The sequence below is a fragment of the Aulonocara stuartgranti genome (genome assembly GCF_965226115.1).
Source record: "Aulonocara stuartgranti genome assembly, chromosome: 4".
Lineage (NCBI taxonomy): Eukaryota > Metazoa > Chordata > Actinopteri > Cichliformes > Cichlidae > Aulonocara > Aulonocara stuartgranti.
This window is the reverse complement of record NC_138942.1, coordinates 18,199,221-18,212,500: the sequence shown is the minus strand read 5'-3', so window position 1 is coordinate 18,212,500 and position 13,280 is coordinate 18,199,221. Positions and strand designations below refer to the sequence as shown.

Sequence of the window (13,280 nt, the reverse complement as noted above, 5' to 3'; positions counted from 1 at the left end):
TGTTGGTTTTTTCCCCAAACAAAAATGCGCACGGGTTGATTAAACCTGCCTATAATCTGCTCTTCGCACATGTGCGCGCTGCCTCCGTTTTAACTACATGGACACTGATTAGACAATATGCATGAAAAGGGAGGACAAAAGAACCACGCACGTGACGGCTTTACGTCATGGCAAGCCTCCCCGTTCGGACGACGACTAGCGCGATAAATGGAGAAGGAAAAAAACAAAACGATACAAAAACAAAACCCATTTACTCTAACGTGCATCACTTAAGAGGTGATCGTATGCCATGCAATATTTTGGTACTGCGGTGGTAAAACCTTAAGAGGACAGATGTACTGCATCTCTTTGCCTCCGACAAGGGAAGGAAAATAGCTACAAGCCTGAAGATTTTCAGCAACCAAGGGAAGAGGAAGTAAACGTGAAACGGAGGGAGAGAGGAAAAGAAGAAAAAGACCCATGTGTATGCACACAAAATGCTTTGATGATTTTTGCAGTGAAAGGTGCAAAAGAAACTGTGTGCACATTGTTACATAGTAAAAGCGCCTGTTTTTATTATTTAGCCTCTGGCACGAGCCTGTTTAAACACCTGTGTGGGGTATTTGGGACTGTGGCACCCTATGCTGTTTCAGATAATTCCTTTTTGTTTTGTTTTTAAAAGTGTACCTATCTGCCACCCCCCCTCCCCTCCCAGCCGTCATCTATGTCAGACTAATTTAAAAAAAAAAAAAAAAAAGAGGAAAAAAAAATATCGAGGAGGGGGGGAGGTCGAACTTGGCCTCCGTTTTGCCCTCACCTACCTAGAATCCCTGCGGTGCTGTTGGCGAAAAGTCACTTTTGAGCATTTTGGATTTAGTGAGGCGTTTTATCCGAGAGGTATGTGTATATCCCCAGTTTACCCTCCCCACACCCACCACCCTCCTCCCACCCTCCCTCAGAGAGACAAACAGGGCAACGGGGGAGGGGAAATGGAGGCTATCCGCAGAGTGGAGGGTCAAGGCCAGTCACGTCCCTCCAGCTCTAGTTTCTCCCCACGTTCTGGGCAGTGCAATGAGTTCCCCTGTTACCCTCCCCTTCATTAACCTGGGGGACAAGCAAACACAAGAACAGAGGAGACACTTTTAAACCACATCGTGTGAACAGATGCATGCAGAGCTGATAATGAAGCGGTTAAAGTGCGATTCTGGATCAGAAAAAATGATTTGGGAACAAAATGTATCATTGTTTATCAATGAGCTGGGTGTTTCATCACTTCCAGAGGAGGGCTGAGGGGTATTTCATTTGGGTGACATCATTTGGTGAACATACCTAACAGGTCAGTGTCCTGCGTGGACCAAAGGGGTGGCCGGGTTAGACGCCGTAGCAGGCTGACAGGCGCTCCTTCAACAGAGGAGGGAACTGCTCAGAGAACTGCTGCCAGTTCTCCTCTCCGACCTGGTCCTTGAAGCCATGCAGGATCTTGGAAAAACAAATGAGACTTGATAAATTCTGCAGCAGGCGTTCAAATCTGAAGGTCAGACTTTGTGGGCGAAGTCTTTCGCAGGCTGATAGCAGACTGTCTTATGGCAACATTAATGGTAGATTTTCTCACTGGGTTGCTGTGCTTGACAATCTCAGTTTGCAGCAACTGAAGCGAGATAACTTGATAAATCATTACGTGTTGCTGACATATTCAAACAGACTGGAAAATGTTAAAAGTCACCATAATATATGGAGGGGTGTCTGTTCACTGCAACATCAGTTTATGGTCTCAGTTGCTGGCTTCATGTGTTATTCAATACACAACACACTTGTTCTGACTGTAAAGACACTAAAGAGATAGCTGTTCAGTTTTTTAAGCCAAAATAGCTTTGACATTTATATCACAAATAAACCAGCTAGTTAGCACTAGCTCTTTAGCTCCTCCTTACCGTCCAAATAAAGTCATGACAGCATAACAACCACACGACGACAATCAAAATTAAAGGCAAAGTTTCATAATGGCAACCCACAAATTAATGTGTAACCTTAAAGTGGCATCATCCATTTTCAATATACAGTTTTTGTACATCTAGCTATGACCTTGCAACTGCAGCTGCATCTTGGGCCGAGCACCTAAAACTAATTTAAAGACCCCTCCACGATCTGGATTGCTCAAAGTAGAGGCCTAATGTTTTAAGCTTTAGCAAGAGGGATTTCTAAGGCTACCCAGAATTGATTAGTATTGATTATTATTATATTATAGTACTCATTATTGACTGATCAGCTTGACTTAGTGATGTACCACACTTCTCAGACTTCAAAGCCATCTGCACCATGCCGTCAGATTTCCGATGTCTGATTAATGATCATCATAGGTCGGTGACCCAAAACTACACAAGAGGGAACGTTTTAATCACAAACGCTGGTCCATCCTGCAGACTGTCACAGAAATATGATTTTTGATGAAGTATTTACCTTATAAAACATGTCCCTCAGGTCGTCCTTCGGGTTCACCCATGAGGCCACAGCATCACAGAAGAAAATAAAGTCCTGAACACAGAAGACTTGTTAACTCAGCACTTGCCAAAGTAGACCTCCCCTACTTCTCTAACCCCTTTAAAGCAATATCACCTTACCTGCACCACTCCTGCAGGGTTCACGCCGATCATCACACAGATTCCCCGGAAAGCCGAGTCCTTCTCCTCATTATCTCTTATATTCCTCAACGACGTGCACCTGTGAACAGGAGCAATGTGGCGACAGAAGAATGAGTTCAACTTGGGGTTTTTTTGTTTGTTTTACAGCAGCTCCACTTTGAGCAATTTTTCAACTATTTTCAACTATTTTTAGTTTTTCAACTTTTTAAACTAACAAGTTAAAGAGTTTTTACTCATGCTGTGAAAGTAGAACGTGAAAAAAAAAAATCAATCATATATGGTAATATCCATACTGGGACTCACCATGGCCTAATGAAATGCTGCAGCTGTGGCGCCACTTCCTGAGGACACACGAAACCCAGCCTGCCGATCGTAATGGCTGCATAGAGAGACATAAAAGAAGTCTTCAATATCAGAATCAAATTTAAGAGACACACTTATCATCATTCTGTAGCTGATTGTTTACCTGTGTTTTCCAACAGAGTCTTGGGAGTGTTGGGTCTATTGATGATCTCCACCAGGTGTGGCAGCACCATACCCACATACGGCTGCATTTCTGCACCTGGAGAGCCACAAAGAAGAGAAGGAGGCAGTGAGCATCCTGCAGTGTGGATACAACATGGTAACGTCTCTAAGTGTGTTAAAGCCAGGAATTCATTGCCAATCAGGCACAAGACAGAATCGGACCTGCTTCAATCGAATAAAAAGGAACACGTGAAAAACCTAAAGCTGAAATATCAAAAATACCCAACACTGATTTAACTTTCTTCAGGGCTTCATTGGTCATAAGTTACTGAGAAGAGCTTTCAGGTCCTTAAAAAAAAAAAAGAAAGAAAGAAAAGGGAGTGTCTGAACACTTATCAGCAATAAAACCATTTGCAGTTACCAAGCCCTTAAAACCTAAACAAGCCTTGGTGTTGTCTCTTACTTAAATTCAATAGAAAAACTAGTTTCTTACTAAACTATTAAATAAGATTTGTGAATAGTAAAAATCCATTTTGAGAATCAGGTTCTGAACACGTCTTTGATTCAAGTTTGTCTCAGCCAAAATATGTCGCCCACACTGAGGCAGAGTTTACAATTCCTGAACGTACGAGCTCAGACTGCACAGGCCTGCATGCAACATGTACTGTGAATGATCTGGATCAGAAAACATTATGGGAACAAAATGTATCACTTTGTGTCAATGAGCTGGGTGTTTCATCATATCCAGATACTGGGGGGTGGGGGGGACGACAGGAAAACCATCCACAATAAGATCTGTTACTTACCCATTTGCATGGAGATCTCCCCTATGGCCCAGGTGGCGTTGTTACACACGGAGATAAACTCTGGGTTCAGGTTGAGCCCAAGGATGGGCATGAACTCAGCTGGAGAAGAGAAATGGACACCAGTTACAACAATGATTCACAAACACACAGCTGGATATTCATTTCAGCCTCCTATTTTTTACAGCTCATCATTAAAGACATGAGCTCATGAGTGGCTACAACAATCACTAAATCTGGGTGTTCCCTGGTAATAAAATGAGAGGGCAGCTAGTAAATCAGTCAAAATGTGACAAAGTTGCTCTGATAACGCACGCTCACCAATACAGGGCTTCACGTGGAGGAAGCATGCCTTTGTTAGATCGCCCAGGAGAGCAAAGGAGCTCTGCCTCACCTCGGGCATGGTATCCTGCAGCAGAACCACATAACTTGGTGTTACACAGGGATCACAGAAAACTCAGAGGGAGAAAAACCCCCCCCCAAAAAAAAACAGAAAAACTAGTTTTTGCATGTAGAAAAATAAAGAGAACTTCCATCACACCTGCATGCACTGGAAAAGCAGGGTCATGATGTTAGAGCGAGCCACAAGCTGTTCCACGTGTCCTCCCAGACCTTCAGCCAGGCCGCTCAGCAGATCCAAGGCCACAATCATGAAATCCTTGTCAGGAGCTTCATACTGGTCTGGATGCTGGTTGTACATCTATGTAGACAGAAAGAAAAAATGTGAATTTTTAAGCACCAGTTCAAGATTTAAACAGACTCCACCACATTTATTCTATTCATGCTTGCTCTCTCACCATAGCCTGAGCAAGTGTCTTCTGGACTAATGTGACACAGCGCTGATAGACGGGCTCGCAGTAGGGCAGAAACCCACTTTGCAGGGCGGTGGCTACTGACGACAGACACTGAAAGACATCCGGACAGCACAGTTTTGTTTGGGTTTTCTTCTCCTTCCTCTAAATGACGTAAAGCATTTTTTCTTCGACATACTTGGACATGTCAAACAGAAAACAGGAAAAACCCTGTTTCTAAGCAGCGCTAAATTTACTCACCTCCAGCAGAGGGAAGAGATCCTTGTCTTCGTCCTTCAGCTCGTTCCACTTTGCAATAAGAGGGGGCATCAGCTTCTGAATGTACTCCTGAAAAAGCAACACAGTGGTAACAGCTCAGGCTTTCTGCAACAAATCAATGATTCCCTGTTATTAGTCTCCTCCCAAAGCTAAGCAACCCGATTGACTTGAGTAAATTCAAGACAAATATACAAGATCCAAATCTCAAACTCACAGGCTGATTGAGATGGTGACCCACTGAATCTGCCAGAGTTCCTATGGCATCATACAGGATGAGCAGATTCTTGTGCTGGTACTTCCCGAAAGCAAAGACCAGAGTGTCCAGAATGTAACTCAGATATGGCACCAGCTCTGTGCATGCCTCTTCCTCCAAGGTTGCAAATGCACTGAGAAAAAACAAGATGATGAAGGTCAATGCTGAATCTACACACACAGTCTTGTGGTCCAGGAATACCACAAGCAGGATGTGGATCAGAGTACAATATGGGAACAAAGTGTATCATTGTAAGTCAATGAGCTGGGATTTTCATCACGTCCACGTTAGAAGGGAACAAAGATTGCAGCGTGGCTCACCTGCAGGCGGCTTCCTGCACCTTCTTGTTGCTGTCCAGGATGCGTTTCAGGAGCTCCGTCATGAGCGGTTTGAGATACGAGTCGGGGGGCTGGGAAACCACCCAGTGTGCATAGCGACTCAAGGTCCAGCAGGCAATGGAGCGGACCAGGGCCTTTTTGTCACACAGACACTGGATGAGGTGAGGGATGAGCTCCGGCAGGTAGGGCACCATGCCCTGCATGCAGCCTAAGCACAGAGTGAAAGCACGAGTGAGAACGACACCAGACCTTCTGCAGTCAGCAGAGCAAATCTACTGATCCTAATAATCTTTCGCCGGCAGTATGTGGCATAATGCAGCTCTTCCCTGTGAAATTCTGTCTCACACCAATGTGTACTTGCGATGTGCATCAATTTAGGCGTTATATCACGAGAAGACTGCACAGCTGATTTGCTTCAGAGGAGACGATACAAATGTAGGTTTCTCTGCTTTATGCCTCTTAACCAACACTCAGACTTCAGATCTCACTGCATACATGGAACAGAAGCAACTCAGTTCTGTTTTAGTACAAATCTACTACGTCACTTGTTGTAAACAGAAACCTCAATCGCAAGCTTAATCCATCGCGCCCACTGCACTCCACACTACTGAGGAGCAGAGCCTAACTCATACTTATTCAACCTTGCTGCAATAAAGAACGCTTCAGGAGCTCATTCCTACAAACTCTGTGAAACTAAACAACACTTCTTTCTGTGACAGGTTCATTCTGACTCTCTTGCCAATCTGGGCAGTCATTAATCCATCTGCAAATCACTCTTTATTCATGCAAATTTAAAAAAAATTAGGCTGAACAGTTTGTAAGATTGCATTTGCATTCCCTCTTTTGCTCATGAAACAGACCATTTACCTGCATGCTAAGCCCGACAAAACGTGATTGGTTATTATAACTCAGACATTCCAACACAGACATCACTTTATACAGATTACTTTTGACAGATGTGGTTCTGCATAAGGTTGGCGACCTAATTAGGCACCGTTGAGGGAATTCTAGGTATCAGTTGAAATGGGAAAGTACCAAATCCCAGTTCTGCATCCAAAAGATTTGAGAAGTCCCCTCTCTATGTTTCTGCCTCTTTCCCAATTGAGAAATATGAAGACTGCTTTAGCAATTTCAGAAAGAACAGTTTGACACAAATTACTTTTCCAATCAGGATTCACCACATCCGCAGATAATGCCAGTAACTTTGAATAAAGCATAGACGGCACTGTGGGGGTGATTTCTTAATCAAATCAGGTGTCCTGGTGATACCAACCCTGTGCTAATGAGGCATGACATTAGAAATCTATAATGTGTCCTTCAGAACACCAAGTGAATGTCTGCATGAACATGCAGACAGGCTTTTTGCACACTGCATATAATAAGGTTAAACCTCATTACTAGATCTCAACTAGGGACAGATAACTGTCTATGCATAAACTGGGAACATTTCAGGAAGGTGTAGCTCGGGTTTTTGCAGCTCTGACCACTAACCAGAAAATCTGTAGATTGCATGAAAAATGTGTGTCCTTTCATCTTACCCTCAGCTATGGCCCCCAACACCAGGATACCAGACTCCTTGATCACCCAGTCAAGGTGAAAGAGCAGGCCTTTCAGGAGTGGCAGGAGGTGGGGTAGCAACTCGTCACGGAACACGTTGGCCAGCACGTCCAGTGCTGCTGCAGAACATTTCCCTACGTGAGAAAGAAAAGTTTGGTTACAACCCGACACCTAACCTGCCATTTCTCTTATATCACCTGAAACTACAGCAGGTTTAAGTTTTCTAAAAACTCACTGCATGTACTTCCTGAATGACATCCACATGTCCACTCACAGCTTAAAAGGTAATAGATCTGTGCTACATTTGGGAAGGGGCCAGTTGGCATATTAATACCTGATATACAACATAAATGGAAACCAAAGTACAACCAGTCAAGTCACTACACTCACATTCTGGCAAATAATGTGTTTCTCCACCACTTACGCAGATTCCAGTCAGACAGCGTGTCGTCATCGTCGTCGTCGTCTTCCTCGATGTCCTCCCCCTCCTCCCCCTCGCCTCCTTCATGCTGCAAAGTGACCGTGCGCGACTTGTGGAAACGGGGTTTGATGTCCTGCTCGCTGTCTGGTACCGCCTCGTCCTCCTCCACGTCACCCTGGGGGAACGGTCAAAAAGCAGATTGATGGCAAAGAAGTACAGCTGGGTATCCCAAGCATTCAAATACCTACGATGGCACTCACCTTCAGTAGTATGATGTCTATCTCAGAATACTTCATCCCATTTACTAAGATAGGGATCAGTCTATATTAAACGAGTGAGACAAAAGAGGATATCCTTGATTAAAAAAAACACAGATGGAAATTCACACTAATAATAGGCACATACTAACAATATTTAACAAGCTACTCACTGCACTAGGTGTCCGGAGAGCACCTCTTTACAGATGGGTTGCTCTGCTAGAGTCAGCCAAAACTCGCAGGCCTCCAGAGCCACGTTCTCGTCAGGGTCCTGGGTTCGCTGCAGCATGTACTGAAAAGCAGATGTTTGAGAATGGGAATGTGTGATCAGGTGAGTGGGAAGGGAGGAAAAAACAAAAACCAGCCTAAGAAGAAACTTGAGAGAAATCTGGATCAGAAACATTAGGAACTTGAGGTATCATCGTGCTTCAATGAGCTGGGTTTCTCATCACATCCAGATGGGCTCCAAGTTCCACGTATTTACACGAAAATGTGGCGTACGTGTCCTTTTACTTCCACTGTGTGCTCCACAGCTGGTTATCTGGTTGTCCTAACACTCACCTGGATGATGCTGTGCATGTGGGGGATGAGGCGGTCGATGCGGACCTCCAGTAGCATTACCAGGGCTCGGCATACATTCTTCCTGACCTCAGAGTCCTCATCTGCTGCCAGCGCAAACAGGCTCTAACAAAGGAGAAGAGGAGCAAAAAGAAAGGAGTGTGAAGTAGGCACAAAACTAACACAGCAGCCTGATACCGAAGCACACACAAGCTCACCTCTATGAAAGTGTCAATGTTGTCCATCAGGGCTTGGGCTCGGCCGATGATGAACTGGTTCACGCAGGCTATGGCATGGGATCTGCAGAGCAACAACAGCAATGATCAGACATTGTAGTGATGAAGAAACTGGTTCAAATGAAAATGCCTCAGATAAGAACCTTGTATAACTTACATGTGCCTTTCATTTAAACAGAAAACACCGGAAGGCTATAGGTCTACATAACGTAAAACAATAAATCTGCTAATAAATAAAGGAGTTATGAAAAGATCTGATCAGATAAGCACATTAAAACTCGCTTACATGCTCACAATGGTTCCTACCGTAGTATAAATATTGTAATGAGGAAGAAAACTTGCCACTGAAACCAATCAACACGACTCTTAACTAACCATATACAGTCAGGCAAATGTTAGCATAAATCACACCCAGATTCTCTCTTTCTTGTACCTAATCTTGGGGCTGCAATGCTTGAAGAACTGAAGAAATTTGGGTATCATTATGTTGAGGGGTCTGTTCAGAGCGTCGCTGTCCAGCAGCTCCGATGAATCCTCGCAGATCTTCTGCAGTGCGCCAAATGAGCCCTGAGACACGGACATACACAGAGAAGCTGTCAAATCAAACGCAAACGTACAGGGACACAGAGGAGAGAACGAAGACCGCATCAGACAACAAGACCGGAGCAAACAAGTTCTGAATGCACTGCAAAGACTCTGCCTATCAGCTGAGAACATCTTTTTCATGTCAAGCACATGTGCGACTATGAAATCGTCATCATAAAAGGAACGACTGGAGATATTAGCTGCTCCAACACAGATATTACAACTAATCCTGCCTGATTTTCATCTGTTTTATTATTATTACTACTACTATTACGACATCTACTGCTCCATTTCAAAGTCCATGCAGAGCTATATCTGGTTCGTCTCAGGAATCATTTGCAAACTATGACTTTCCAGTTAGCCTTGTTGTGGCTGTCTGTGTGGGATGAATTCAAACTTATGTCTACTTCAAGAATACGCGCCTCATTCAATTGTCAGATACTTAAACCAGAGCAACTATCTAAATGAGTCAAATGCCAAACAGGAAGTGCAGACCTCGCACGTGTTGTAGTCCTCTGAGTTGAGCAAGTTGCAGAGCTGAGGCAGCAGCTCGGGCCATGTTTGCAGCTCTCCTTTGGAGGCAATAGTTGTGATCAGGATGCCTACAGGAGAAAACGCAGTTCAGGTCAGTTGTTCACCACTGACAAAGACCGCAACCTTTGGCCTATGCAGAAGCTCTGGATCAGACAGTATGAATACAAACACCTTCACAGACACTCAGATGGATTTTATGCATCATTTCCAGAGAGTAACATAAGGACACACAGGAATTAAACTGGTTACTCTGTGTGTAAATAGATGGTATATAAAGTTATAAAACCAACACAACCAATACACTCACCAATGGTGGCACGGATGAGCGGCGAGGGATCGCCGATGTTGTTGAGGCATTCCTGCTTGATGAAGTCAGCAACGGCTGATGGGAAGTTCTGGTAGTGGGCTTTGACATTGTTCTTCAGTATCAGACCACTCAGAGAGCGAGTCGGCTCATCTGAGAAGAAGAGAGGGCAGTTAGAGACCAAGATGCCAAGCCATCAGCGTGTATTTGGAGTCTGATCACTACATCAAAGTGCACAACGTTTTCCACTACTCAATATTGAGGACGTGTAATCCAACTCTTCATCTTACTTTAAAATCTGTGTGCCCTTCATTGTGGAATTCAGAGCAATCACTCTTAGTCAAAGTGGACGCAACAGTTTTTCTCAGTCTATTTCATATATAAACTCTTGCAAAGGTGGATATTCATATTCAAACTAGCTCCAAGTTTCAAATCATTAGATCAGCCAATCTAAAGGTATTCCCTGTGGGCCAAAAGACAGGCTTCAGGCTGCTCCAAGCACTCAGATCTCAGAGGTTTTTCCTACTCTTGGCACTCGCTCATGCCAGGAACAATATTATTTATACACACTCTGAACACAGAAGCACCACTCACCTATTATTATTATTATTATTCAGACCTTCTGATTGTGAGGGACAGCCAATCAGAAGAAAGTCCGCTCAAAGAGAGCAGACTTACTCTAAAGGGAAAGGGATGAATGCAGAGCTGCTGCAAAGCCCGATGTAAAATCGATAAGGATTCATTTGAACTTTGAAGAGTTCAGGGCTGCTCTGGTAGAGGCATGAACAAATTCCTAAATTTTTACCAAATATAACAAATCTATATCCCTAAACTAAGACATGTATCCAAAGCAATGGTGACAGCACGGTTCACGGTTCTATATACTTGTCCTGTTACATTTATTGGTATATGTTTAAGTGCTACGTTGATTAAGCAATTGATGCGTCACTGCTGTCAGTCTGTGAGAAGAGTACAAGTGGCACAATTCATTTTTTTGCCCCCCTCACACTGTATAAACATGTATGCAAGGCCTCTGCTGGGAATGAGGCTCCAACACAATAAGTAACATTCGGTGCATCCAGCTATTACGTGCAACAGGAAGCACTAAATTCTCACCATAATGGATCAATGATCTGAGGGACATAAGACGCACATGCCAGACTACTCACCTTCAGTTTTGAGTCGTGTAAGGACAAAGATGAGATAGTTGTTAAAGTCAGGGAACTGGTTGAGTTGTTCGAGTTTCTGAAGTGGCAGTTAAGGATCATTTCACTTTCAAATCACCCTTTCAGTCTGAGCTTTACTTGGCTCAGACTGAAAGGGCTTATTATAGATTACTCATTTATGTTAATCGCACAGATGTGATGTGACATTTCTTCCATCATGTATTTTTGGTCAAAAATATACTGTAAGTGAAGAAAAGTAGACAGTATAGATGCACTTAGTCCTTAAAGATGACTGAGGTGTCATGTCACAGTTGCTACCTCGCCTTTGCTCTCGCAGCTCCTACAAAATCCTCAAACACTTTCATTGTTATACTACATTAAAAGCAATAAAGGATCAAAATTTAATTAAATACCATTAACCAGTTTTATTATGCACACTCAGAACAGACTGAAGTAGGATACTTGTTGGACAGCTCTCTGTGTGACTGTGTTAGGTGACTGGGAGTCTTTGAGCAGCTGTAGGACCTGCTGAAGTCCCTGCTCATCTGGCTGCCACTCCATCCTGACACACACACACACACACAAATTAATCCACATTTCTCTTTAAATTCAAAGGAAAATATTAAGAAACACGTAAGCAGGTGAGGTCTCTGGATCAGACAGTATGAATACAAACACCATCAGCAACAGGTCAGATGTTTTTTAATGCATCATTTCCAGTCGACATGCACGTATATAGTTGATATAGGCAAAAAAGAAGGATGCCTGTACATAGAAGAACAAATCTTCACACAGGAGTAATGCAATGGACCTGAAACTACCACAGGATGCCAATCACGTTGTACATTTCATCAGATGGTCTTCTGCTGGGCTTTTATCCAATCAATCACTACTTAAAACAAGATACCTCTGCTTAATGACATGCAAAGTTATTGGAACCCACTGAGGGTTTACTGTAGTTACTTAATGCATGCATGCACGAAACAGCTGAAGGAGAAAAGATCAGTTCTAAAACAAAACTGCGCAGGTGTCGGTTGGGAGCTCTCTGGCCGCCTTCATAGTGGGTTAAAGGGTGAAACGACCCGGCGGCACCGGGACTGGTCACCCCCCCGTCAAACACCTAAAACCCTAATTGCAGCATGCGGCACAAAAACGAGGACATCAGACAACAAGACCAGCTAAAATCTCTGTGACCCGGCTTAACTGCTCCAAGTTAATCCTACCCCCATCCCCACCCCCACCCCACCCGGTCCTCCGGTCTGAGTTGCGGAACCGCGTTGCGCTTCGATATTTTTTTTTCGCTCGAATTTCAACGCAATGCCGTAACACGTGGGCCCGAGCCGCGCGGTTAGCCCGTTTTGTGAGGTAGAAGGTCACACTCACTCAGCTGTGGCTGGTCAGAGTGAAGAGGGGAAAAAAAGTTCTCAGGAAATGAGTTAGCAACGAAGCAACGATCGCCATGTCCGGCTCCAGGCTCATAATCATGTGGTTTACCTTTACAACATTTAGCTTTACTGGCTAGTTTTCTCCAATTATAAAATCCATTATCGATTAGCTTGTAGATTGTTTGCGCTATGGACAGCTGACCCCACTAATACCCAACCTGCCCTTCTTGCTAGGGCCTGGTCGACAGGGCAGTTCCCGGCTGGAGGCTCACAATGTGGTCGGCATGAAAACAAGAAAATTCTGCCGTTAGCTATCCAAAGAAAGGGCCGAGCTGAGCAATTATTTTGCAGAACAATAACAGCCATGCGGTCGTTTTAAACATAGCGGTTAAACATAAGGATGTCAATCAGTATTGGGTAATAAGTAGGTGAACACGCTTTGTAAGTAGGCGCTAGCCGCTAAATCGTCAGGCATCGGAGTTCGACTCACTCTGCTAATGCTAATACTGCTAGCAAGGCTAATGCTATTTAACTGAAACTTGCTTTGATTTTGTAAAACGCCTTACCCGATGAGTAGGAGTGATCGAGGTATTAAGAATTCGTTGTTAAAGTGCAACCCTATTAGGAGTGTACGTACAATATTAACTTGAAAGTTGAATAATCAGTACTGGGCCGCTCTTCTCTTCTTCTTCGTAGCGGTTCCTCTTGTTCAAATGAGCACGCCGATTGA

The 13,280-nt window shown here is 43.9% G+C and overlaps 1 protein-coding gene across 1 annotated transcript in view; it reads right to left on the bottom strand.

Moving 5' to 3' along the window:
- LOC309705507 (transportin-2-like) overlaps nt 1–13,271 on the bottom strand; it is a 15,770-nt gene extending 2,499 nt beyond the window's left edge. Inside the window, exons 1-25 of the mRNA XM_082531391.1 lie at nt 13,188–13,271; nt 11,628–11,727; nt 11,169–11,244; nt 10,003–10,152; nt 9,657–9,763; nt 9,010–9,143; nt 8,559–8,640; nt 8,344–8,466; nt 7,956–8,074; nt 7,786–7,846; nt 7,529–7,700; nt 7,086–7,238; nt 5,530–5,755; nt 5,171–5,342; nt 4,939–5,025; nt 4,684–4,791; nt 4,428–4,586; nt 4,208–4,295; nt 3,890–3,988; nt 3,085–3,180; nt 2,922–2,997; nt 2,598–2,697; nt 2,437–2,511; nt 1,309–1,458; nt 1–1,083 (exon numbers count right to left, since the gene is read on the bottom strand). The exon at nt 1–1,083 is cut by the window's left edge and continues 2,499 nt beyond it. Coding sequence (XP_082387517.1) covers nt 1,351–1,458; nt 2,437–2,511; nt 2,598–2,697; nt 2,922–2,997; nt 3,085–3,180; nt 3,890–3,988; nt 4,208–4,295; nt 4,428–4,586; nt 4,684–4,791; nt 4,939–5,025; nt 5,171–5,342; nt 5,530–5,755; nt 7,086–7,238; nt 7,529–7,700; nt 7,786–7,846; nt 7,956–8,074; nt 8,344–8,466; nt 8,559–8,640; nt 9,010–9,143; nt 9,657–9,763; nt 10,003–10,152; nt 11,169–11,244; nt 11,628–11,726 — 2,670 coding nt within the window. The 5' untranslated portion in view covers nt 11,727; nt 13,188–13,271 and the 3' untranslated portion in view covers nt 1–1,083; nt 1,309–1,350. The remainder of the gene's footprint in view (nt 1,084–1,308; nt 1,459–2,436; nt 2,512–2,597; nt 2,698–2,921; nt 2,998–3,084; nt 3,181–3,889; nt 3,989–4,207; nt 4,296–4,427; nt 4,587–4,683; nt 4,792–4,938; nt 5,026–5,170; nt 5,343–5,529; nt 5,756–7,085; nt 7,239–7,528; nt 7,701–7,785; nt 7,847–7,955; nt 8,075–8,343; nt 8,467–8,558; nt 8,641–9,009; nt 9,144–9,656; nt 9,764–10,002; nt 10,153–11,168; nt 11,245–11,627; nt 11,728–13,187) is intronic.
- Between the last annotated feature and the right edge of the window lie 9 nt (nt 13,272–13,280).